The 26,682-nt window shown below is 40.6% G+C and overlaps 1 protein-coding gene across 2 annotated transcripts in view; it reads left to right on the top strand.

The window, feature by feature from the left end:
* The window catches only part of LOC124720460 (cdc42 homolog), a 55,761-nt gene extending 29,653 nt beyond the window's left edge, over positions 1-26,108 (top strand). For both annotated transcript variants that reach the window (XM_047245814.1, XM_047245813.1), the window contains exons 5-7: positions 3,071-3,268; positions 10,700-10,811; positions 23,209-26,108. In XM_047245814.1, coding sequence (XP_047101770.1) covers positions 3,071-3,268; positions 10,700-10,789 — 288 coding nt within the window. In that variant the 3' untranslated portion in view covers positions 10,790-10,811; positions 23,209-26,108. The remainder of the gene's footprint in view (positions 1-3,070; positions 3,269-10,699; positions 10,812-23,208) is intronic.
* The last annotated feature ends 574 nt before the right edge of the window (positions 26,109-26,682 follow it).

The raw sequence follows: 26,682 nt of genomic DNA, 5'->3' as shown, positions 1-26,682 counted from the left end.
ATAGACTGCGTATGATAGAAGATGTTCTGAACGAGAGTTTAGCGAAAATTTTTCTCCATTTGAAAATCTTTGCAGACGCCTCTGTAGTACATTACATTCTGCACAGAAATTAGTCATCTTAGATTTAAAAATCTATTCAATTGCCGTGCTTCACATCTGGACTGTATCACTATTAGGCATAAGAATAATGCGAATATAAACATGACATGATATGTATATTCTTCCGCATTTGGTGTTGTCTCACTCTAGTTTATTAGGTAGACAGGATTTAAATGAGATAGCAGCAAACACGAAAGAATACATGGCAAAATGTTAATATTCATATTATTCTTATGGTGAAGAGAATACTGCATGTGATTCACAATTCATAAAAGTTCCTATTAGCAACCATCTCTTCTCACAGGTAGGAAAAAATTCAGAACGTAGAGTTGGCCATATTGACAAACATCCCAAACAGTCTTGTCAGTCGGATTTTCGTAGTACATTGAAATACTGCTACATTCGATAATGAACAATATGGAATTTGTATTTACTTCGTTGGATAATGTATGAAAATGCAGTGGTCGAAACTCGGGGCAGAGAAAAAAGCTCGTCTTCCACCGGTGGTTTTTTTTTTTCGACGCAGAGGTTTTGGCGCCAATATTTATCTTTGTGCCTGCAAAGCATGCCTGTGTAGCGCTACATATATTCGACGGCAGAAGTTAGTTGTGGTGGCACCTACCAACATTTTTCAGAACTTCCACGTACTTTGCACTCGATTCTAAGCCGCATGCGGTTTTTTGGATTACAAAAACCGAAAAAAAAAGTGCGGCTTAGATTCGAGTAAATACGGTAGTCATTGTTCAACACACATTTCTTGGAGATCATTGTGAACAGTTTTCTTCCCTCTGACACCCGTCTCCACACTTTTGTCGCCTATCCCTCGGTCTTCATCTCAGTTGTTTTCTTCCATTTAGTGTATTTTCTTGGGAACCTCTTCTTTTCCATTGTCTTGAAGTGCCTGTACCATCTGAGCCTTGATGTTTTTATCCTGCTCTGCAAGGGTTCCTCTTGCCATTTCCCTTACCCTTCCATTCCTTGCCCTGTCTTTCCTTGTTATTCCTATCCTGCTTCTGAGGAACTTCATCCCTCATGCCTGCTATCTGCTTCTCTCTTTTCTTCATTACCCACGTTGCAGACGTGTAGGTCAGTATTGGGCTGTAGTAACTTCTATATATATCACTTCCTTGCCTTTTTGTGGACCATCTCTGTTCCAAACCAGGCTCTTAACACTTTGCAGCAATCTTTCTGACTGTCCGCCACATTCACTATCTCTTTCTCATTTCTGCCATCTTCCTCTATCACACTTCCTAAGTATATGACACTGTCCACCTTCTTCAATTGTTCATCTCCAGTCGTTCTTCTGCTAGGTGGTCTAACTTTCTTTCTAGTTTTAACAAGGATCTCATATTTGTTAACATTAAATTTCAATCCATACTGTCTCTATTTCTTCACATGCTTGCTTCCTGAATCTCCTCCTCCCTGTTTCCCCAGGTCATCAAGTCGTCATTGTGTTCATCTTGTCTTTATCAGTTTCTTTTACCACCTACTTATTATCTACTCCTAGACCACAATGATGAAAGGTGATAAAGCACTGCCATGTTTCACACAATTTGTTTGCTGGACCCAGTCCATACTTTAATTTCCCAGTTCCACACAACTCCACGGTATATCTCCTCCACTCTGCTTGTTATCTCTTTTTCCACTCCCTTCTTTTCTAGTGCTTCCCAGACCTTTCTTATACAGACACTATCAAATGCCTTTTCTATATTGAGAAAGGCCATCACGAGGTCTTTCCCAAATTCATAGTGATGCTCCTGGAGCTGACTCACTGCACATACGAGTCAACAGGTCTGAAGTCGTGCTGTTCCTCTCTCAATTTGTTCTCGACCCTTGTTCTGATTCTGCCCTCCAGGATCTTTTCGTATACCTTGGCACAATTTGGTATCAGAGTGACTGCCCTTTAGTTTCTAGAATCCTTCCTACTTCCTTCAGGAGATATGATGTGATAGTATTGAGATGCATGAAAAACTTGCTTTTTCTTAAAATGGAGTGCAAATTACCCAGATTGCATTATTGTGTTTCATAATGAAAGCACTTGGTTGCTACTAACAAACTTTAAGCATATTTTCATACCTTCTCTAAACTATTTCTCGCTTACATGTGTACCGTCAAATATTTAATATATTAATTCAATTGTAATCAGATGTTTAAAGCTGTGTCATAGATGGGAGTTTGATTCTTTAACCCTTTCAGACCAGAATTTTTTGTGGAGGAAGGAAAATTTTTCTTAATGTTCAAATGCTCTTAGGTGATTTTTTAATGATTTTATATGCAAGATTTATACAGGTATATGAATATACTTTGTACACTTGGCTTCTGTTTAGGGACTAAAGTAATTAATTTTGAAATATTCATTGTTGTAATAAATATTTCGATAATTCAATATTTAACATGCCAAATAATAATAATAATAATAATAATAATAATAATAATAACAATATTCGTTTATACAGTGAAGTATAACCAACCAACAACTTCAGTGAATTCTGGGGTTATATGCTCTTGTGCACTGCTACATGCATTTGTTGATATTTTTACAGTAACACCCAGCTGTTGGCAGCACTTGTTCACGATGTAAAGACTAAGCGTGCACAGATTTGCACACTAGATTTCCATTGAGGAAAAATATTTCCGTTGCAGCTAATACACTCTGAAATTTAACGCATGCAGTTGTAGCCGGTGGGGTCTGAAAGGGTTAAGGAATTGGGGATTTTGTGGTGTAATGCTAGGAAAACGAATGAATCCACTGACGTCGATGAAACTTCACCGAAACATGTTTGGGTGTCAAACGAGAAGAATTTGTGTTTGCTCGAGAGAACCATATTTCCATAATTATTCCGTAGATATCTCTTACGTGGGATGGTACGTACCTTTCAACTGAGACGTGGTGGGAGGGGGGCATAGAAAGGGAGAATTTGACTCCATTCGCAAGTACACAGCGGTTGACGGTGTGTGGTGTGGTCCACAGTGGGTGCCGGAGATCACGCACCACTGCCAGAAGACACCGTTCCTGCTGGTGGGGACCCAGATCGACCTGCGGGACGACGTGCCCACCATCGAGAAGCTGGCCAAGAACAAGCAGAAGCCGGTGAGCTTCGAGCAGGGCGAGAAGCTCGCCAAGGAGCTGAAGGCCGTCAAGTACGTCGAGTGCTCGGCGCTCACGCAGGTAGGTGCCGCTCTCTGCCCGGCAGGATCTTTTGCTCTCTGCTTTTGAAACTTCCTGTTAGATTAAAACTGTGTGCCACACTGCGACTCCAGCCAGGAACGGTGCTCCTTACTGACCGAACTTCGAAGGTTACGGAAAATGTGTATCAACAGTAGTGGAGCTGCGAGGGCGAGTAACGAGTTTCGACCGGGTAGCTCGGGTGGAGCCTCTGGACGAGTGACAAGAGTTCTGGGTTCTGAACCCGGTCTGGCACCCCGTTTTAATCTGCTGAGAAGATTTGTAACAGCTCTCACTGTACTGCAGAGGGAGAGAAAAGTTCTGCAAAGTGCCCTAAGGCTGTGGCTGGACCTTCCCCCCTCCCCTCCCTCCTCGCAGTATCTCCTCCTGCGAGTGGTAGTCTGCGAGGTATGCAACGGAGTTTCTGTGAAGCCTGGAAAATGGGAGAAGTGGTACTGGAGGGGATAAAGTGTGAGGAGGGAGAGGCTTATGAGTTCTTACCAGATACCTCAGTCTGTACTAGGGATGGCAGTTATTGCTGAAACAACCTGTTTTTGGTTATCTCTCCTTTCCTGACTCTAGTTTAACTATCTGTTAAAACCACTCGAAATAACCGATTTTCAGTTTTTTATTCCTATTATTTCCTGTAATAAATGTAGAAATCAAACAAACATTGAAAGAATTTTGACGCACTGAGTTTTGAGATACGCACTGTCAGAATCTCAAATTAAATAGGAAAATAGAAAAAAAGGACATTGTCCATCCACCGCTCATTGGTCAAAAAGCAATAAGTGGTTGACTGTTCCAAAAAATTTGCCAGTATTCTCCTAGTTATTCTGATTTTTTAAAACTCTTCTCAAAAATAGTGGGATAATCCCTCTATTTGAACGTGAATAGTCAATGCTATAGTGTAAAAACTAAGGTCAGAGAACCATATTCTATTTGTTAATTTGTCAGTTTTCGAGGGCTACGAGCAGATAAAGGCACGTTACTTCAATTCGGGCAGCAGATCCGCTGCTTTTTATTTTTATTGCAAGTATGAATAAATTGTTAAGTTTCCTAATTTTCTCCTTATGTTGTATCGCAAGTCTGTTTCAGCTTCTCCCATTTTTAATCTTTTAAAGCAAATGGAGCCTCGTACTTCGTCAATACTGCACTTTGTAAAATACTTCGAGACTAGGGATGGTGCCATTCTGTAATAGAACTGATATCTATCAACAGTAGTGAGAAACTGCCATATAGACAAGATGGGGCAAGGCTTGTACATCACGTGTACACACGTACCATCCAGTAGGCCGTACCACGTAGTAACAGGTACATCATCATCTCAGCAGTGCTGTACCGATACTTAAGCCATCTGTTCACCACTCGTTTCCATCTGCGATGTTATTAAAATATCTCTGATCAGTTTTCCCATTGTCTGTAACAAACCTGTATTTCAAAGCAATGCAAATTTTACAGATAAAGCTTAATCATTAAAAGAAAGAGGTTTATTTAAAAATGAAAGATCTTAGCACTGTTGCTGTGACTAATTGATATGTTTTTTATGTGCTTATTAGGAAAAAAATAAAATAAAAACACTTGTTATGACAGAGACCAAACAAACACCGAAAAATACAAGTTATTCAGAACTGAAATACCTACATCAGCATTAACTGGTTGGTTTTTCCATCCCTGTTCTGTATTGGTACTGGCTGCAAAGTTTGGGATTCGAGTCCTAGTCCAGCACACAACTTTAATCATCAGGACTTTCCAGACCTCTGCAGGTCATTAATGGTAAGACACCGTGAAATTAATGTGAAGAGTACATCAGGGTATTGCAATAGGCCCCTTACTGTTGACTTTGTGCACCAGCTGTGTGTGTTGTCGCAGTATCGCATTGTACAGGTAGATAACCCTTAGGGCTGGAGCGTAACAGGGCCAGTCAGAAAGTGATGCCTCTTATTCTTTTTTATTTTAAAAGCAAAGTCAATGCCATATATGAGGTGCTATATAAAATACCCGAGAATTTCGTTGTACCTGTCAAACCAGTAGCAATACAACATTCGGCCACTAGATGTCTCGAAGTACACTTCTCACCTACTGCGGTACAAAGTTGCATCATAATTGGCGTGTGTAGTCGTGGGTTCGAGTAGTGCATTTTGCCGTGTGTTTCAGCACTTCTGTGAATCGGAAATGGATAATGTAGAGGAACAATGGGTTTGCATCAAATTGTGTTTAAAGTGGAAGAAAACTGCAGCGGAGGCCCACTGCTTGCCGACAGACACATTTGGCGAGAGTACACCGAGTCGAGTGAGAACGTTTGACTGGATTGATCGCTTTGAGGAAGGCCGAGAATCTGTGGAAGATGCCAGTTGTCCTTGTCAATAGTCAACGCTCACAACACCGGGAATAGAGATTTGTGAGATAATTCACGAAGACTGAAGGCAGACAGTTCACGAGGTTTGTAACAGACTTTACTGTCGTACACTACGTGTCGACGAATTCTAGCCGACGAACTGAACACGAGACGAATTGAAGTGAACTTTGTCACCTTCTCGGCATCGGCCGGTGAGACGTCGGAGTGCAAGTGTTCACTGAGCTGCAACAAATAGTTCGAGTGTGTCCAAAACAGGTGGCGAATCTTTGATATCGAAAGGAAGCTGCAGGCATCACAGTGGAAAAGTCACCTTCTTCGAGGCCGAGAAAAGCTCGGCGAGTTCGCAGCAACGTGGAGCCGGTGCTGATAATTTCTTAGACATTCGGGGAATAGCGCATAAGGAGTTTGTTCCACCTTGTCAGACTGTTGACAGGCAGTTTTTACTGTGAGGTTTTGAGGCGATTGAGGTAAAATGTTCAGTGCAAATGGCCAGAGTTGTGGAAAAAGAAAGACCGGTCGGTACACCGTGACGACGCTTCCCTGCTCACCTCGGTCGTCGCGAAGGAATTCCTGGCCGGAAGCGACGAGGCAGCAGTCCCCCGTCCTCCCTTCGCACTAGACCTAGCCCTGTGTGACTTCTACCTGTTTCCGAAGGTGGAAATCGCATTGAAAGAGTGACCTTTTTGACTCGATTGAAGACACGCTTTTGGAATCGCATCAGGTCCTGAACACCCTTCACCCTATAGACTTCCAGGAGTGCTCCCAAAAGTTGGGACAGCGCTGAGATTATTGCGTATTTGCCCGAGGTGATGCTTTGTAGGTGACAGAGAATATAAGAACAGGCGTATAATTTTCTGATTTTTACCATGAAATTCTTGGATATTAGTACATAGGATAACATTCAAAACATTCACCATTAATTTTCCACTTCGCATTACAATCGCCACATCCTCGGCAACAGTCATTCTTCTACCTCAAAACGAGAGCACGTATATCTGTGTGGTAAAAATCACTATCCTGGCACTCAGAATTTTTCAAAGTTTTCCCGTCTTCAAAGTGATGTCCCTGATGATGTCAGAATGGGCTGAACAGTTGTAAGTCTAGTGGAGCAACAGATTGTATATAGTCATTTTATTTGCCTCTTTATTCTGGTGAGTGCACAAATTTTGGAGTAGCCCAGTATTTTTGATTATGGCCATCACACTGTTTACTGGTGGATAACTGGTGACAAATTTGTCTGTAGTTACCCGGCTGTTGCTACAGATGGTCTGATTGATCGCTGTATGTTCTGTGGAGATGTTGCAGTCACGGCCCGGGTGCTCTGCTCCACACTGCACTGGCTCTCTACAGCGGCGAGACTGTCCCAGTACGAGCGCTGACATCTACAGTAGCGGTTTTGTACACCTTCTTTGGCCTTTCGTGAAAGCAATTGGACGTTTCACATTCTATATTAAGGACTTTAATCTCAGTGATTTCCTGAACTTATACAGTGCTGCCATGTGTTCCTGTCAGACACTGTTAGTGGAGTGGGCTATAGAAGTCCATTACACAAACACAGTGCCGTCTGCCTGGCATCCGTGTCGAGGCTGATTAACACGAATGGTAATGACCAATCGTAGTAGAGATACATCAGGGTGATGATTCTTCTGGAAAACCTGGAATTCTCGGGGAATTATGTTTTATCTGGAGAAACCAGAGATATACCAGGGAATTCCATAAAATCCAGGGGAATTCTGCATTTTTAACCTGTCATTGAAATTTAATTTTATTGGAGTTTTATCAGTCACAAATTTAAGAATACTTAATATTTCAAAGTGTGTTAATTATATGAATATCATTCTATAAAAATTATCGATGTTTAAAAATTGTGGTTAAACGCTGTTTATGGCTGGTATATAGCTCAGCTGAGAAGTCATTATTGTGGTATGCTGCATCCCTTTCTGCTCATCATCAATTTATCGGCAGCTTCTTGACGCCATCGCCTTCCTCGTGCCTGGAATTCTCGAGAATGCCATTCGTACTAAGCATAATGGGATCGATGAGCTCGCTGTTTGGTCCCCTCTCCCAAATCGACCAAACTACTAAGCGTAGCCTTCCAGATTCCTCATCTGTAATATCAGCATATGATTCACAGATAGTTGAACTAGTCCTCAGTTTGCTTTGTGAAAATGGTTTTTTACTTTCAGTTATAAGGGGCAGGGTGGCTGTGGCTGTGATTGGGGCCTCTCTTCGTGTTTTCTGGGTCCGGTACCCGTGACCACTCCCCTGTGCAAAGACCGCTCTTCCATCTCTCTGGTTTTACAGTTTTTAGATTTGGCCTACTTTTTTATGCCTTCTACTGTGTGTATATTTAGCTTCCTCACTTTATTGTTTGACCCCCCCTGACTGCACACCTTTACCTAACTTCGTGTCACTTTTGAATCACAGAACTGACGACCTTGCCATTTAGTCCCGTAACCCCCCTCGATCGATCAGCTTTGAACAGCTTGTTAACATAAAGAAATGTACTGAGTCAGTTTTGCTACAAATTGCATTGAGATTCTGCTTGTGAAACAGTTGGTTGTGGAGTCACATAAGGAAGGATGAAATAGTGCCGTGAATGGGTCGTATAAATGAAACTGAAAGTATATGTAATAGTCAGAATTTTGAAGAGCATTCTCATGTTGGGATGAATAAAGTGAGTGAGAGAATATACTGACCTGAGAAAGTTCTCAGTGTGAGTGAAAGGATGGGGGAGGTTGCTCAAAACAAAGAACGTTTCCCAATTTCATATAAATGAAACTAGAGGAGCTTCTCACGAGTGGAGAGAGTTCCGTTTTTGAACCGATCTCTGTGGCATACTTCAAGCTGAGTAAGTTTTGTTGAGGTTAAAATTTTACTGATTACTTTTAGTAAAAATGACAGAATTTATGCCGTTTGGAAGACAAAAAAAGGATGTACAAAGCCCGAAGAAATATTGAAGAGAGGAACTATAGAAGTTTATACAGGTTTAACAACAAAACATTATTTGTCTGGCAAATTATCTTCTTCCGAATGTTTATTTTCCATTACTAAGTAGCAGCCAGAGAGATTAGACACCGACACTCGGCCACTCTTGCTATTATCAATCGTACTAATAATTTTCAAGAAAGTCTAAATTAATATTGTATGAACTGCTTTCACTATTAGCAGCTTCAGTCACCATAGCTATTTTTTCAAAGCGAGATCACTTTTAGTGTCTGTCCTTCTTTAAATTTCTGTAAATATTAATTACTTTCGCCACAACTTATTTTGTCGAAGCAGTCGATGACTGGAGATTGTAATACATTTATCTTTACTGTAGAAGCTGAAGTTACCATCACTTTCTGTTCTTTTGAATTAAGTAACGTAGGTTTCACTACTCAGAATAATTAGAGTAGAAATTAACAGGGCAGACTATTATTTACAGTGTAAATACTTTACATCTCATGACAAGTGCACCCTTGTTTTGTTGCATCACAGCACATATTATAGCAAACAATATTCCCCACAATGAAATTATATTTTTTGAGTATAATAAAGCTTGGCTGAATGTGAACTGAACTGAACTGAATAGAACAGAACAGAACAGAATCGTACGTGTTTCTTTTACAGAGTTGATCTTTGGTTTTTTACAGTAAAAAAATAATTAGCCCAGGAGTTCTGAGCAAAACGGCGGCATCATCTTCTGGTGGCTGGTCGCTGGTTTAATTTGTCACACACATCGATGCAGATGTGGTCACAGCAAAGTACTGTAGGCCCATTGCTTCGTTCTCAGTTCACAAGTATAAAACATAAATGAGACACCAGTGTGTGTTAATTTTAAAATCATAATTGGAAAAAAATTTCCTCAATAAAATTTATAAATACACGCCCTCACATCGCTCGGGTGACAAAGTATGCACCAAATTTCTGTCACACTACAGCTTTTGGAATATATTGCAATATTGCAGATTTGCCAGGCAGTATTACTCTTTGATAGAGTTGTTGAAACAAGTTGCTGAGGTGTTGCTGCCATTATATGGCAATGGTGGAGAATATTTCATATTGCGGGGCCATATCTGCCTCCGTCCTTGTCTCTAAATGCTTCCCTCTCATTCTCCTTTTCACGCCACTAGAGCTGCATTGTTAAGTTACACAAAACACAGTATCGTGCGTCAGTTAGAAAGATAGCATATGTAGGGGCACTCTGTGCTCTAAGTTAATTCAGAAGTGAGCAGACTTAGAACTGTAAATTTCATAAATCTGATTCATACGTGTACAAGTAGAACTATAGAGCACAGAAAATAATATACACAAAGACCGCAGTCCATAAAAGGACAATCTCGATGCAGCTTAGTGAGCCATGCCTTTATTTTTATTTTGCTTAAGTTCTTAAAAGACTTCCAAACCTATTCTTAGCCTCATCACGTTTGTTTCTGTGTTCACGGGAGCAGCTTCCCACCAGCCTATTTTTCGTTACTATCGTGGTATTTTAGTACATTACTTTTCATTTGCCATAAATGGTTGTAGATGCGACACATTTATCACTGTACTAGTGAGTCACAATAAAATATTAACATGAACATTTGATTCCAAGTCCTTCCACTTATCTTTCAATGAGAAGTAGATCCACACTTCAGAGACATACGTCAAACTTCAGCACGAGTTTCCAGTAACCAGAAATGATGAGTGACCCCCTTAAGCTTTGAAAACAGTTCGTTAAATTAAAGAAATCACCCACAAAGTACAATCTCTGTTTCTTATCTTGTTGAATGTAATTGCAGGAGAGAGACATTACTCAAAACAACTTACTTTCGTCCATTTCGTAGCCATAGTATGGCCCGTGTAAATACTTTTGGGCCGGAAATGTATCTCTAACATTGCCGGGTCACACTTGCTGCAATAAATTTTGGCAGCCACTTTGCTGGGCTATATTACTGGCAAGGTACAATTTTTACGACCCGTGCAAACGTCACTCAGTTATTACAATGTTCGGGCAGTCGATCCTTTTTTTGGTGTGTACGTATGTAGAACGTCACACTTGCATTTGTCATTTTTCACACAAAGATATTGACTTTGTGCTTGTGCTGTTGCAGAAAGGACTGAAGAATGTGTTCGACGAAGCTATCCTAGCGGCACTGGAACCTCCGGAGCCTACGAAGAGGAGAAAGTGCGTCATACTGTAATGGCACTCAATGCGTGCACCGGGTGAGTATGAGCTGCGCATATCACAGAAAATTGTCTTCTTCTTTTTCCCCCTGACATTAAAATCACGGCTCACCTGTAGCCATCATTATCTAAAATAACTCAATACAGAGAGGGATTATAGTTGGCCATGTGTCATATTGGACAAATAACTTGCGTGATTTCTGTCAGAATGTTTTGGAATCGGTTAGTTTGTAATTCATGTGTAGACAATTTTATTGTTTACACAGCTGAAAACTGGCTATTTGGAGAATACTAAGCAGCACAGTGAATCAAATGTAATATAAGTGATTATATTGCTGTGACAAGCAATTGAAAATCCAGGATGGACGGTAGCAATATTATGAGAAGGAAAGTTGCTGCTCACTGTATAGCAGAGATGCTGAGTTGCAAATAGGCACAACAGAAAGACTTGAACAATTAAAGCTTTCAGTCATTGGTCTTTGTCACAAAACACACACACACACACACACACACACACACACACACACACAGATGCAACTCTCACAGTCGTGCGTGTCAGTTGTGTTTGGGTGAGAGAGAGAGAGAGAGAGAGAGAGAGAGAGAGAGAGAGAGAGAGAGAGAGAGAGTTTTGTGACAAAGAACAATGACTGAAAGCTTTAATTGTTCTAGTCTTTCTGTTATGTCTATTTGCAACTCAGCATCTCCGCTATATGGTGAGTAGCAACTTTCCTTCTCATAATACTGTTATAATACTGAATCGCTATTCATGCTGCAAGTGAAAAACAGATTTTAGTACAAAGAAAACATTTCCTTTCTCTGTTTTTTCATTCTGTGTGCACTCAGTGTTACAATAAAAGTTCATCTAAAGAATGGGAATACACAATTAATGATAAGAAATTATTTTTAAATTTTGGTTTGATACTTTTCGGGTGTTATGTTGTTGGGCAGGTGAGCAAAAGTGGTTGTTGTTGTTGTTTTCTGTTCAAAGGCTGGTTTGTGTAGCTCACCAGCCTATCATGTGCAAATCTCTTCATTTCTGGATGACTACTGCCACCTACGTCTTTTTAATCTATGTTATGTATTCATCCGTAGGTGTCTCTACCATTTTTACCACCACGTGTACTTAAAGTACCAAATTGATTATATCTTGTTGCTTCTGGGCGTCTCCTACTACCAATTCCTTCTTTTAGTTAGTGCATGCCATAAGTTAATTTTACACGCAGTTCGTCTGACTCCCATATGTGGAAGACTTCTGTGCTCTTCTGGTCTGAACTGTTTATTGTCCACAGTTCATTTCTATACAAGACTACACTGCCAGACACAGACCTCAACAAATAACTTCATTTTATATTGTATTTAAAAATGTGTCTTTTTTAAAAAAAAAAAAAAAAAAAAAAAAAAAAAAACTATTTTCTCGCTATTGTCAGTTTGCATTTAATACCCTCTCTCTCTGATCAGTGTCCTTATTTAATACCCCTCTCTCTCTCTCTCTCTGACCACTGTCCTTTTGCTGCCAAAATAGCAAAACTCCTGTACTAGTTTTAATGTCTTGTGTCTTTAGCTAATTCTCTCAGCATCACCTGATTTAATTCAGCTAAACTCCAGTGCCCTCATTTGTTTTATTGGCATTCGTCTTACAACCTCTTTTCAAGACAGTGTCCATTCTGTTCTAGTGATCTTATATTTTGGATTTCCATATTGTTGTGTTCCATTCTGAACTCCCAGTGTTTGATCTTCCAACTCCCTTATTGTCTCTGCAGAATTAAAACATCATTGACAAACTTCAAAGTTTTATTTGTTCTTCCTGTACTTTAATTGTCTTTCCGAATATCTCGTTGGTTTCCTACGGCTTGCTCGATGTACACATTTACTTAGGGCATAAGCTACAACCTTGTCTCATTCCCTTCTCATTCCCTTCTCAACCACTGCTTCCCTTGTGTGTCCTTGGACTCTGGAAGGGCTATCCAGAAAGTAAACAGACGTATTGGTCTATCAAAGTGGTGGACAGGACTGCAGCCTCCATCTTTGGTCCATAATGTTCCACTCTCGGTATACATCCAGTGGTGGTAGCTAGCACGTGCTCTCTCTCTCTCTCTCTCTCTCTCTCTCTCTCTCTCTCTCTCTCTCGCTCACTCTGTGTGTGTGTGTGTGTGTGTGTGTGTGTGTGTGTGTGAGAGAGAGAGAGAGAGAGAGAGAGAGAGAGAGAGAGGTACTTTGCTGCAATAGAAAACCCTGCCATTTGTAAGGTGAGGTGCAGTCTGTGATAAGATTTTCTTTGGCAAAAAACTGCAAACCCATGGTGAGGACCACAGTGGCAGGTCTAGCCTAGTAACTAATGAACTGGTTATGAAAATCGATGACAGAATTTGTGAAAATTGTCTTTCCACAATTATGGAACTTCCAAAAGATTTCCCACAGATTTCACAGAATTTGATGCACGAAATTGTGGTGAAGAAGCTCAGTTCCCACAAATTTTGTGCTAGATGGGCTCCCCAAAGTTGTAATGGAGGACCAAAAAAAGGGGGCGGGGGGGCAGCCTCAAAGATTACGAGAAAAATGCTAACTAAGTTATCAATTGTATCATAACTGGGGACGAGACTTGGTCGACACGTGTCAGTTGTGAAACAAAAAGGCATTTTATGGAATGGGGACACAAATTCTCCCACCAAACTGAGGTTTGCAAATGCTGTCAGCAAGAAAGATCTGTTTACTGCATTTTGGGCTCTAAAGGAATGAGTTCCTCGAATGTGGCACAACAGTTAGCGCAGGGAGCTATTTTCAAACACTGACAAAGTTACTGAGCAAAGTGACGCAGTGGTTAGCACACTGGACTCTCATTCGGGAGGACGACAGTTCAAACCCACGCCCGGCCGTCCCGATTTAGCTTTTCTGTGATTTCCCTAAATCACTTCAGGCAAATGCCTTCGAAAGAGCGCGGGCGACATCCTTCCCCGTCGTTCCCTAATCTGCTGGGACCGATGACCTCGTTGTTTGGTCCCCTTCCCTGAATCGACCGACAAACTGACAAAGTTAACGCAGGCATTAAAAAAAACGGGCAAATTTACTCCAAAAGTTTTGTTTTTTCATAATACACGTACAGTTGCATCCGAGAGCTCCGAGGGATTTTGGACGGAAGGTCCTCGGTGTCCACCATACGGCTCGGATCGGGTGCCGAGTGACAGCCACCTCTTTTCAGCAACGGAGGCGTAGCTCGCTACACGGTGCTTTGATACTGACATCAGTATGCGTGTTGGTATAAATGAGTGATTGCAACTGCAGGTGGCAGATTTCTACAGAGACGGTATTGAAAATCTTTTGCCACAGTGTGATAAGTGCATCAATTTGAATGGCAATTGTGTAGAAAAATAGCGTAAAGGTGTAGCTTTAACAATGTGTATTATAAAATTTGTTTTTTCCGTATTGTTCATTTTTTTCTTTTTCAAAGCCTCTGTTACTTCCCAGATGGCTTTCGTTTAACTACAGTCAAGTTTCTGTGCAAGTTGTAAATAACCTTTCGCTCACTGCATCCTTGCTATTTTTCCAGTTTCAAAGAGTGTAGTCCAGTCAGTATTGTCAAAAACTTTCTGTAAATCTACAAATGATATAAAACCAGGGTGGCTTTCTTCAACCTGCCTTGTAAGATAAGTCATAGGGGCAGTATTTTTTGTGTCGGTAGGGTCCCATCGTGCTTAAAATTTGTGAAGGTTGACCGTGCTGTTCGACAGGCGAGATCGTGACATACCAGAAAAGATTCATACAATAACTCTGACTACGAAGTGAAAACAGAAATGCCGTGCACACACACACACACACACACTCACTATCTATCTCTCTATGCAGACTGTCTCATCTCTTGGAATGTACATCGAGGACATGTCGATTGTTGCTGGGAAGTCCAAATCACGGAGCTTCACTAGGAGGGGCTCTGTGGCACAGTTCATGGCATTGCAGACTCAGGGGTCAAAAGCACAGCAAATGGAGAAGTTGTGTTTCAGCATGACTGTGGGACTACTTCAAACAAAAAATAGAGCACCTGAAACCAGTACCAACTACTGTTTCAACTAATAAACACAAACTTCATTGTAGGTGAATCGTAATTTGAACTGATCACGCCTGCTCAATTATAAAAGCTATTGAGAGTACTAATGGCGTCGAGAGTCTCACTGTGTGTTCTTACATTTCTCCAAAATCCGTACTTTCTTTCCTGATGTCAGCTGTTACCATTTTGCAACCATGACTTACTAAACTTACTGTTTGTTAATATTCACACACATCGGGCATTGCTTTCTTTGGAGCTGAAAGTACTACATTCTACATAAAGTCTGAGAGTACTTCGCCTATTCGGTATGTCTTGCATATAGTTTTGTCATGTTTGCCTCTTCCAAAGTTTCCAGTAATTCTGAGGGAATGTTGTCTGCATTAAGGCTCTTCTAGATTTTATCATACAGAAACAATTTTGCAAAAGTTTTCATGTGACAAATTATTTAAGTTTTCCACATAAAAGTAACATCATTAAAATGTTTTGTAATTTTTTTTCTTTCATAAAAATGTGGTTTTCTATATTTGGCTCTCTTTGTGTTTGGCTTGCTTAATTTTCCACTTTTAGATGGTGTCAGATGTTGGCCATACAATTTTTGTTAATTGTGTGCAACTAAGTTTTCTTCCAGTAATTTTTTCATATTACATTATCAAGTTGAACTTTTATGGAAAATAATTTAAAAATGAAGTAATTCCTGTCACTGACAAGTAATTGTAGCAGTTTCAGATAGATACCAACCAGTTTTAATCCTCATCTTCTTATCCCACCTGTAAAGGCTGTGCAGTGCGCCACTGTTGAAGTCTGGATTTGTGGCTTCAGCACTGTGTTAATTACAAAATGAGAATATGGTAGGGAAGATGTAATGTGTTTCTGGAGAAATCCCCTCACAGTTTGAAGTGTTACTGGCACATTGGACTGCTGTGCTTCAAATTTTCTCCCCATCTTACGTTAACTACCCGTAGCGACAACAGAGGTCCTCTGAAAAATAACATACCAAAAATTGAGGGCTGCATGCTGCTGTTGGTCAAAGGTAGCAGTAGAACTTTAATGGTACCATTTGATTATACACCAAAGTTCTGTACTCGATATTCAAACTTTGCAGGCAGCAAAATATTCATTTGCATGTGAACTGATCGGAACAAGTGGACAAGCATATGAGGTATTGACGGAAAATGTAAAATTTTAAAATTTGGCTGCCAATGGATGAATGTGTGACACCACAGTGCAATTTCACAGCACAGTTAGCAAGTATAGTAAACCGTGGAAATGCCACTTCTAGGGCATAAACTCTTTGCAAATTTCATTACTTGTACTCATTACGGCAGTAACTGTGCCTCGGAGACAGGCACGTGAACTCTAGACGCAGATATCAGCATTTGCGTGAGGACATTTATTAGGCTCAAAGAAGCAGTCAGAGTAAATGGCAAATCACTCGACACTGGAATAGGAGTGATGCTCCTATTAGCTAATGTCGGCAGGAACGGGTTAACTGCGGTCTGACACAGCATCGAGAAGGAAGCGGTCGACCCAGAGAGATGACGGAACCGGCGACAGTGAGCACCGTTAATATGTGGCTCACAGAAAGGTGACCGAGATCACCGTGTCCCTCGGGCCAATTACCGTTGGCCTCTGCACACAGATAGCTCATTTGCAGTGGTGTCGTGCAATGTCGACCTGGCATCTCGTCGACTGGAATAGTATCGTCTCCAGTGACGAGTTCCATTTCAAACTGAGTTCTGACGAACTTCGAAGACGTTTCCGGAGACATACAACCTGACAGTCAGAAGTGACTGTCCGGGGTGCCACTTTATCTCGTAGCGGGGCACTTTTAGTTGTCACGTGTTGCACCCTTACTGCTGTACACAAACAGTATTCTACGCCTTTCGTGCCGAGCCACCCTGTCCTTATATTTTGGCGAGATAATGCTTGCCCTCACACAACTGGAGTTTCTGCTGCATGTCTTCGTGCTCGCTAAACAGCACCTTTGCCATCAGCTCACAAGACCTCCCCCGATTGGAAAAGTTTGGAGCATTATGTGCAGGGCCCTCCAGCCAGGTAGAGATTTTGATGATGTAATGCACCAGTTGGACAGAATTTTCTACGATATCTGTCAGGAGGGCATCTGACAACTCTATCAATCAGTGCCAAGCCAAATAACTGCTTGCATAATGGCCAGAGGTGGACCAACGTGTCATTGGCTTGCTGAATTTGTGAAGCTCTTTCTCTTGAATAACTCATCCAGTTGTTCTGAAATTGTAATCATTTGTTTGTCTGTACATGTACATAACATCTACAGATTTCCCTCCCACTCAGATAATTTCTTTGTGGTGTGACTTCTTCTTCTTCTTCTTCTTGCATTTTCTAAATATTTAACTGAACTGGCCACTGACAACTGAAAATGTACTTCAGTACAAAATTAAAATTTAAATTTCTAGGACAAACGGTTCCCATGTTGCAGGGTACAGAAAATCGATGATTGTTAAAAATATTGCTTTAATGGTATAAAATCGGTATTTATTTTTAGGTGAAGTAGATTAAAAAGAAATATTAAATGTGTGCACCACGTGTAAGTGCAGTCGAACTGTATTAATGAATAAATTGTATTCTGGGGGTGTAACAGGGTGGAAGGGGGTGGGGGAGGTTAAAGCAGGATGAAAGGTAGGTCACCAGATTGTGTTTGTGCACTTCCCTAGTTTTTACGTTTGTAAACTGAAGAGTGAGCAGGTGATTCTCCACTCTATCTCTTTACATGACAAGAAGTAAATAAAGAGTTGTACTGCCCCTCCACATCACCCCTTACGAATCACTGACGACACGGACAACAGATGTGCCCGAGGGGTGCGTATATGAGTTACTGTATTAATACTAATGCAAGAAATGCGTGCAGATGGAATCCATGTAAATCTCTGCATATTGTTCTGTTCTGTTAAGAGGATTAATTGATTCTTAGTCATCTTGTACAGTAACTGTAGTGTTCTTCAGGAAATGGCGATTTCCCCACCCACAACAAGTGCTGCTTGCTTTTCGGGGTATAGACAGACTGTACGTTCCCAGAATTTCGTGTCCAGTCCTCTTATGTGAATAGACAAAATAGCTTCACTGAGCTCCTACTTCTATAATGGAGTTTCTTTTGTTTGAGTACCTGTTCACAGTAGTTAAGTGAGCTGTTATGTAAAAAACCTGAACAGCCAGAGCTGTGAAATGCCAACCACACTGAAGAGCCTGTCCTAAGTGTATCGTGGTGTCGAAATGTATTAGACAGTGTCAATTTTATTGTCTCCACAATAACTGGCCTGAACACTTTTTACAGTTTGAGGGGTAACTAATGCCTCATCTCTCGCATCATTTGAAGAGCCCCTCTGTAACAGAAGTGGGTCACCTAGGTGTTAAAAAGACAGATATTCACATTGGCAATGTAAGAAAAAATGTAGTAAAGCGAAAACTGTAACATTTTATAAAATGGGTATAGATGATCGTTACTATGAAATGAAAGCAGAAATACCAACTTAAACAATTATTATTTCACAAAGTAAGGTTTCTTATACAGACATCTGACATCTTGGCTCTAATCTCACAGTTTCAGACACAATGAAGAATTGTGCCGTCTTTCGGCGAAACACGTAGAAATTATAATAATCTTAGCTCGGCTACGGAACGAAAGAAAAAAGTGTTCACAGTAAAGTCGTATCGGTAATCGCAATTGACGATAGTAATGCCACACTTGAACATATTTCTAACAGGAATACAATTTCAGTTCATTTTAACAAAAATGGAAGAAAATAGGAGTCCGATAGCGTAAGATGCTGTCGGCAAGGCGCGCGACTAAAAAGAGAGAAAGAAAAGACGAGCGCACATTCTTATATGGGACAAAATACAGATGACAATGCTACGCTGCTCTCGTTATCCTGGGTGTACATATTCACTGACTTGCTGCGCTGTTAATTGACACAAAGATTAAATTATATCTTTAACTTTTGACATTTCTATAGTATGTTATTACATCGCGGGCAGGGCACAGTATTACAAAGTGGCTCCACCCAGTGCAGCCAGCAATTCCTGAATGGAAGTGATTTATGCATTGCACCAATAGCACAATTAATGGTGAGAGAAGTGCAGTAGCTATCTGGTCATTCATTAAATGACCACCGAGTGACTACAACACAGTTACACAGCTTTACAGCACGGTGTCAACAGTAGATGGCAGCGGGGTGCCACATTTATGTATCAGATTCCTTTCCCACCGAAGCTACGTAGATTACTGACAGTCACATTTACAAATTAAACACGTTTCAGCCATTGCGTTGAGGAATGTGTTTTACATAAAATCCCTCATACCAACTGCAAATAACTACTCATTTAACAAACTGAAGCTGGCTGCTGTGGCCGAGCGGTTCTAGGAGCTTCAGTCTGGAACTGCGCTGCTGCTACGGTTGCAGGTTGCCTTGGGTGTGGATGTATGTGATGTCCTTAGGTTAGTTAGGTTTAAGTAGTTCTAAGTCTAGGGGACTGATGACCTCAGGTGTTAAGTGCCATAGTGCTTAGAGCCATTTGAACCATTTCAACAAACTGAAAATAACTGCACTATGTAAACACATGCTCAGTACGGTTTTTCGCCTAACAGAAGTAGGCTATACAGGAAATTCTGGAAGATATAGCCTGTCTGTAAACTGAAAAGTGAGCAGTGCCTACAGAGGGGGAAGTTGCATTTTCTGGAAGAACACTATAGCTGGTGTACAGAATGACTAAGAGTCAGGGTACAGAATGACTAAGAGTCAGGGGTTTCCCTCTAGAAGTGTAGAACAGTGTGTACAGATTTATGGAGATTATGTCCATATGTGTTTCTTGTGTAGTATTATTAGTAACTCGTATCTCCATTCCATATAGTCTTAACGCACTTTGTGGAAAGTAAACATCCCTCCCTTCGGGCACATTTGCACACTGCCTCATTGGTGATCTGCAGTGTGTAACGTGGAGGTCTGTATAATATACTGAAATACCCTGTAGTTGCATACTGTGACATTGCAGGATAGATGGGGGTATCGACCTGCTCGCTCTACGATCTTCAGATATATGAAGGAGGGAATTGCACGACCACAATCTGGTAGCAAATCTTCTCTCGCTTGCTTCTCTCTCCCTTCCAGCCTGTTACACCAACAGAAAACAATTTATTTCTTAATACAGTTCTACTACACTAAGACGTGGTACACACAGTAAATATTGTTTTTAACACACTTAATTTAAAATAAACATTACTTTTACTCAAAACAATATTTTTAATAATCCGCAACTCGTGGTCTCGCAGTGGCATTCTCGCTTCCTGAGCATGGGGTCCCGGGTTCGATTGCCGGCGGGCTCAGGGATTTTCACCTGCCTCGTGATGACTGGGTGGTGTTGTGTCGTCGTCGTCATCATCATCGTCATCATCATTTTTCCATCCTCTGCTACACGTGAACTAGAGTCCCAGAGAAAAAATTAATAGGACCTCCTTTTTTTTTTTTTTTTTTTTTTTTTTTTTTTTTAGGCGATTTAATGTAGTTTAATTTTGTATTGGTGAAACATTTTTTGCCAGGAGCTGTGGTTTTAGTTATTCGAAAGAAATGTAGGCGAATGACCTTTAAATATTCTGCCACACCAATGTTCACCCCACCCATCAGTCAGTATTTTCAGTACATTTTTCGTGGCAGTCCGTCTGACAAATGTACAGTGATTTGAGACTACACGATTCTTTCTCCCAAATTTTCCTTCGTCGACAGGACTAGGCTAAACCCCAGATGAATATCTCCAGGAAGGATCATCTGCTTCAGCTGTCCTGACAGACAGCAAATGTCGGGTACAAAATTTGGAGCTTTTTACGTGAAATGTTTTAGTTATATGTTCACCTGAAGATGTGATTTTAGTACCGTGAAACTGGTAGTGATCTAAAAATAAAGGACTAAATACAGGTGGAGCAGGTTGCTAATGTCCAGGACGATTACTCGTAGCTGTCGTTACCCTACCTCCGAGGTTGTCTTTGGGAAGGACTTCTTAACGTGGAAACTTATGTTCATTGTAACAGATGCCACTTATTCCCAAACTCTTTTCCTGCTTTTAGAAGTCAACATTCTCGAGTCGTCATCAGTTATTTTGCTGCCCAAACAGCATGACACATCTATTAGCTATAGTGTCTCATTGCCTAGTGTAGTTCCTTCAACATAACTTATTTGATTCAACTACACTCCATTATCCTTTGTGACATTCGCCTGCTTTGTTTCCTTGTCATTTGTCCTCGGAGTCGACGTACTGCGTTGCTACACTGGCTGAAAAATGGGGGGTGGAAGTTCAGCACTGACTACTTTAAATGATGTAGCTGACAGGTGCACATTTGTGTTTAACAGTTCTTTACTTTCACTGTTCACGAGCCCCCAATAATACAGTTATATGGCCACTGCACTATTGTTTTTAACATTTGATAACTCTCATTAATAGTTTGCAGGCAAACATCCACATACTGCTACAATAGTTTACTGTTGAACATCTACAAGCAGTAAACACCTAATCACATATTTCACAAGTCTTTCAGATAAATTGAACAGACGCTGTTATTGCTGTGACACACGGCCTATTGATGTAACACTTATTTCACGGGTAAGTTGATGCATTTTTGTTGTTCTAACCGACACAGGTTTCTTGTCTGAACCTCGGCTGTGGACTGACTCTCTTGAGACCAAAAATTGGACCTTTACGTATCTTCACAATAATAGGCACTGAACTCATTGTCCAATGCTTAATTTACAGAAATTACAATTAACTGCATACGTCAAAAAATTGCCTCTTTTCAACAGTTTCTTCTACTACAAGGGTTAAGCCGTATTATTTGTTTAAATCGTGACATTAACAAATATAGTTAAGCTAATAATACTTTTGATGAAACTGGAAATTACGTTGCAATTAATTAAGAGCTGGCTTAGCTAACATGTTTTCGAATAGAGCCAAGTAGATCCTTTAAGAATACCATTAGTTGTTCCTCTAAATGTTAATAATTGTTATAGAATTTGTATCTGTTTATAAGTCAACAGTAGAATTTGTTTCAAAACAATTACTTATTTCATCCTATAATAAAAGAAACTAACTAGGCATAGTCAAAATAAATTAGTAAATCAATTACTTACATAAAACTAAGCACAGACTTAGACCTGGTGTTATATTCTTTAAAACAGGGGGCCAGCCTTTCTCTTTTATGAAAATGCAGATTATACTCGTGTATGTTATGGTTATTAGTTAGACATGAAAAAATTAATTTTAAGGAGGCAGATGGCAAAACGAGGGGGAGTAAAAATATCCCAGCATGCTTCATCGCACCTTCTTTTATATTTGTTGTTGTTCATCATAAATCTGTTTTCAAGACATCCATTCAGTTCAGCTGCTCTTCCAAATATTTTGCTGTCTCTGACAGAATTACAGTATCATTGGCAAACCTCAAGAATTTTTTTTTCTTCTCCATGAAGATTACTTCCCTTTCAGGTTTCTCTCTGGATTCCTTCACGCCTTGCCCAACGTACAGACTGAATAACGTCATGGATAGACTGCAACCCTGTCTCTCTCCCTTCTCAACCCCTCCTACTCTTCTGTACAAGTAGTATACATTCTTTTGCTCCCTGTATTTTATCCCTGCTACCTGCAGAATATCAAAGAGTGTATTCCTGTCAAAAATTTACAAACTCTGTAAATGAATGTTTGCCTATCTTCTAACCATACTCGTATTGCCACTTAGGCACATACAAAAGAATCAGAACTCAATGCTGGCTTTTGAAATTGGTAGTTGTTTCTCTGGGAGGGGTGTCAAGAGAAGGTTAAAAAGGGAAGACAGTGGTGTTGCTGTCATCTTTGCTGCAATGTGGCTGCAATACAGGCCAATTTTGTGGTACAGCTGGACAATATTTCTGATGTTGCAGGTAGTTGCCAAAGTATTGCCGCTGGTTTTCCGGCTGTCTGTATCTAGGGTAGAGAATATTTTTGTTTTGCGGGGCAATAATGATCTCAGTCCTTGACTGTAAATGTTTCTCTCTCGACTTGCCTTTGTTTCCTACTTCTCTCACTGATAGCACTGGTGTCGTGAGTTCGAGTGGAAACAATTGTGTTTGACTTTTGTTCGAAAGTGTACAGGTGTACGTGCAGCCACCTGTTTCGCTAGTTCTTTGTTGTTTTGTGTCTGTTGTGTACAGCAGTTGCAAAGGTGACACAGGAGAGAACTGCTGTATGGCCACAGACATTGAAACAGTGGCTGCAGGCTACAAAGTTGCCGGACAACATTGTTGGAATATATTGTCAGCAATATGCAGTTTTAATGCCATGTATAAATGTAACTTTATGTTTATGGCTCTATTTGAAATAATTCACCCTTCTTCCTTTCTGTTCCAGGTAATAGGAGAAGAGTAATTTGAAGAATTGGCCTTTATTTTCAAGAAAAAGCCCATAGTCTTTAATAATAAAACGTGTGTGTAGGATAAGGGGAAACATATTGAAGGACCAGCTGCAGAATGAAGAACTAATGGAAAGGGGTAAATTAAAGTAATGGATCACTGACTGAAATAGAAGAGATAGGACAGAGAAAATGGAAAACGAGGAGGGAAGAAAAAGTACAGCACACAGGAAGTGTTTTGAAATATCGACACAGAGGACTATCTATTACACTGTGGAGAGAATATATTTAAATAGATTGTGTGTAAAATCTATCCTGCGCATTTCAAAGTGTCAGCTTCGTCAGGCAAATACTACATCTCACATTAGCTAACTACCGACACTTGTCAGTAATTCTGGGTGTCACCGGACTTCGGGCTCGTCGCGTATACCACCCACTCTGTACTCCGTTTCCTTTCCAGAAATCAAATGAAACCTACGCGTCAGCCGGTCACCTGCCGAATCGTGCGTCTGTCGCTGCAAATACTGGAACTGTCAGTAGGTCTGCACTCTGTTTCTCAGCAGGCTGCGTGATGCGTGTCACTCACTTCGAAATTATTTTCATAGTAATAGATTTTTTTAAAAAAGCCGATGTAATAAATGGAAAGGATAAACTGAACAGTAAATAACACATTGGCACTAATTTTTGACGGATAACACAGTGACGCTACTGCCTCGTCACGTAACATTTAATTTTGTACCTTTATTTGTAGGTTTTAGTCTTTGCTTTGCTGTATTTTGTGCCATTTTAAGGTCAGTCATTTTGTGATTAGTAGGGTTTTCGTGTGCAGTCCGGCCGTATTTGATTCTCGTGTACTCTCCCATGTCTTCCCTCCCTTCCACCCCTTTTCGTCACTCTTTGCGATCTTCGTTTTTGACTACCCTGTCGTGTGGCAAACTGTGGAGCTCAAACAATGGTCTAACTGCAGATATGAGTTAAGTGCCTAGGTAGCATTGTGAATGTAACAAAGAACCGCCATGTTAACTTTGCATTGAAGAGTGTGTGTGTGTGTGTGTGTGTGTGTGTGTGTGTGCGCGTGCGTGTGGGCGCGCGCGCGCGGTTGCACACGTCTGCGCATTTCTTAGGATTCCCTGGTTGAGTGTGTAGGGCTTTCCGTTTCCTACACTATTGCTTCTTTGCAGTAATTTATAGTTGTTATGGAAAAGCTGTTTATTGTGTTCTTTTCTCATATCACAAGTAACACAGTGTCCTCACTTGAACTGAAGCAGCTCAACGAGTCCTACCTGTATTTCTTACACCTGTGGGGAAAGTCCCAAACTGTTCGTGTTTCTGAAAGCATAGTGTTCAGTCCCAGCATGTGTATAAACGCTCTCTGCAGGAACTCCAAACTTTAATTACTCTCTCCTTCACTCATTTGCCCACCATTCCTACACTTTGATTGAAAACTCAAATGGGCGAGGTGCCATGTTTATTCGGTGCTGTGTGTAGGAGATATAATAGCGAGTCAGCTACTTGTCCACCTTCTGTCATTTCATTTTTTTTTTTCCCCCAAATCGTCTATACTTATCTGTGTCATTAGTAAGTAAAATATGTGCCGTGTACACAGTGCCCCATCACTGCTAGATTCTGAGCAGCAAAGTGTGCGCTGTGCAGGTTTATTTCTGGTTTTCTTATGTAAAGAAAATTGGTGCTTTATTATATTCTTCCCGTGTAGATGCGAGATAATTCTATTTAAGCCCACATGGAGAGCTATGAGAATTGTCTAAAACTAAGGTATATTACTTTGTTGTGTGTGTGTGTGTGTGTGTGTGTGTGTGTGTGTGTGTGTGTGTGTGTGTTTTCAGAGAAAAAGAGGTATAAATGTATGCACATTCTTGTTTGTAGAGGTTGTCTGTGAACGTTCTCTTTTTTGCCGACTAAAGTCCAGCAAGCAAGCATTTTTTTCTCGTTTTGTAGAATATTTGAAAGTTTTGCGGTCTTACTTTCCCTGCACTACTCCAGAACTCGGGGTTAAAGTTTTAACTCCTATTATTTATGCACAGTGGTGCTCTCCCTGAGCTGTTACTGTCTTCCGCGATTGTGATGTCAGTTTAAAAATAGGACTGTGGTTTACCTTCAAAACATTACCTGTTTATGTCGCATGTGTGCGCTTTGTGTGGAGTTCTGAATTATAATGCAGCTTTCCATCGCACTCTGTTGGAGTACTGTAAAAGTTTGGAGGGCAGAATAAAAGGCGAGAATTGTGAGAGAACACAGTGTGGTCAGGATCCTCGTGCATTTGCTTTCTTCTGGGAACACTGGGCGGCTCGGGGTTGTCTGCTAATCTTCTATATCAGCACTATTGTGCTACCTTTTCCTCCACATCTCCTTCTGCAAAATGTCCCGCCGACACGAAACGGCGTATTCTGCCGGTATTCTGGCACATAGGTGCCCGATATTTGCTTTCCTGTCAGAGGGCGGTGCCCACGAGTGTCACAGAAAGTTTTCGCCGCGAGGGCCTCCACCCTTTCCTCACCGTTTAAGTACTGTCTGTTTTCCAAGTGAAGTACGTATGTTAATTTGCACCCTCATGCTCTTCTGGACTTTAAGTACAAGTATTGTATACATATATTTTGTATTAGTTGATAGGCAGTCAAGCATTTATAAAATATTAATAACAACATTAATAATATTGGTAATAATGTTATTATCTTAATCACAATAATAATAATAGGAATAAAATTTCTCGCAAATTTGGAAATGAAAATGTGCTCTGCGACTAATACTGCATATCGGACGCCGATTTTCGTAAATTTTCGAGAGCGTCGTGTCTCTGATTGGAAATATTTCACTTGTGTATACATGTTTGATATCTGGAAATCCCGAGAATTATTAGAATAAAGATTGTAATTAAATTTTCTCTCAGTTTGTTATTTAACCTTTCCTGACCTGTCCCTGTTTTTTGTAGAAATAAGCAACTGATACTTCACTGCACTACTTTCAAAGGGTAAGTGTCGGTGTGTTTTTTAGCTTGCACAAAACTGACCCATCTGTAGGCACAGCAGTGGCCAGAGTCTCTACACTTGTACAAGCCAGTATCATTTCTCATAAAGCAACACGAAATTGTGTGGATTAATTATTTTTTTACTGTGCTTCTTCTCGCAAATTTGGAAATGAAAATGTGCTCTGCGACTAATACTGCATATCGGGCGCCGATTTTCGTAAATTTTCGAGAGCGTCGTGTCTCTGATTGGAAATATTTCACTTGTGTATACATGTTTGATATCTGGAAATCCCGAGATGGGATTCATGGTGTGGATTCCTGTAGTCATGTCCTAGTTCATAAATCACGGGCAACGTATGAGTGGCCAAGTAAGTGGTCCCGACAATCGGGATACCAGTTACTTTGGAATAAGGCTGGGCATCTCGGCCATATTCTGAGTCGTGGTCACCTTTGTGCTCATACGGCAAAGACTACCAAATCCACCAGTTAG

This window comes from Schistocerca piceifrons, chromosome 11 (assembly GCF_021461385.2).
Source record: "Schistocerca piceifrons isolate TAMUIC-IGC-003096 chromosome 11, iqSchPice1.1, whole genome shotgun sequence".
Taxonomy (NCBI): domain Eukaryota; kingdom Metazoa; phylum Arthropoda; class Insecta; order Orthoptera; family Acrididae; genus Schistocerca; species Schistocerca piceifrons.
This window is presented reverse-complemented; position numbering and strand designations above follow the sequence as displayed.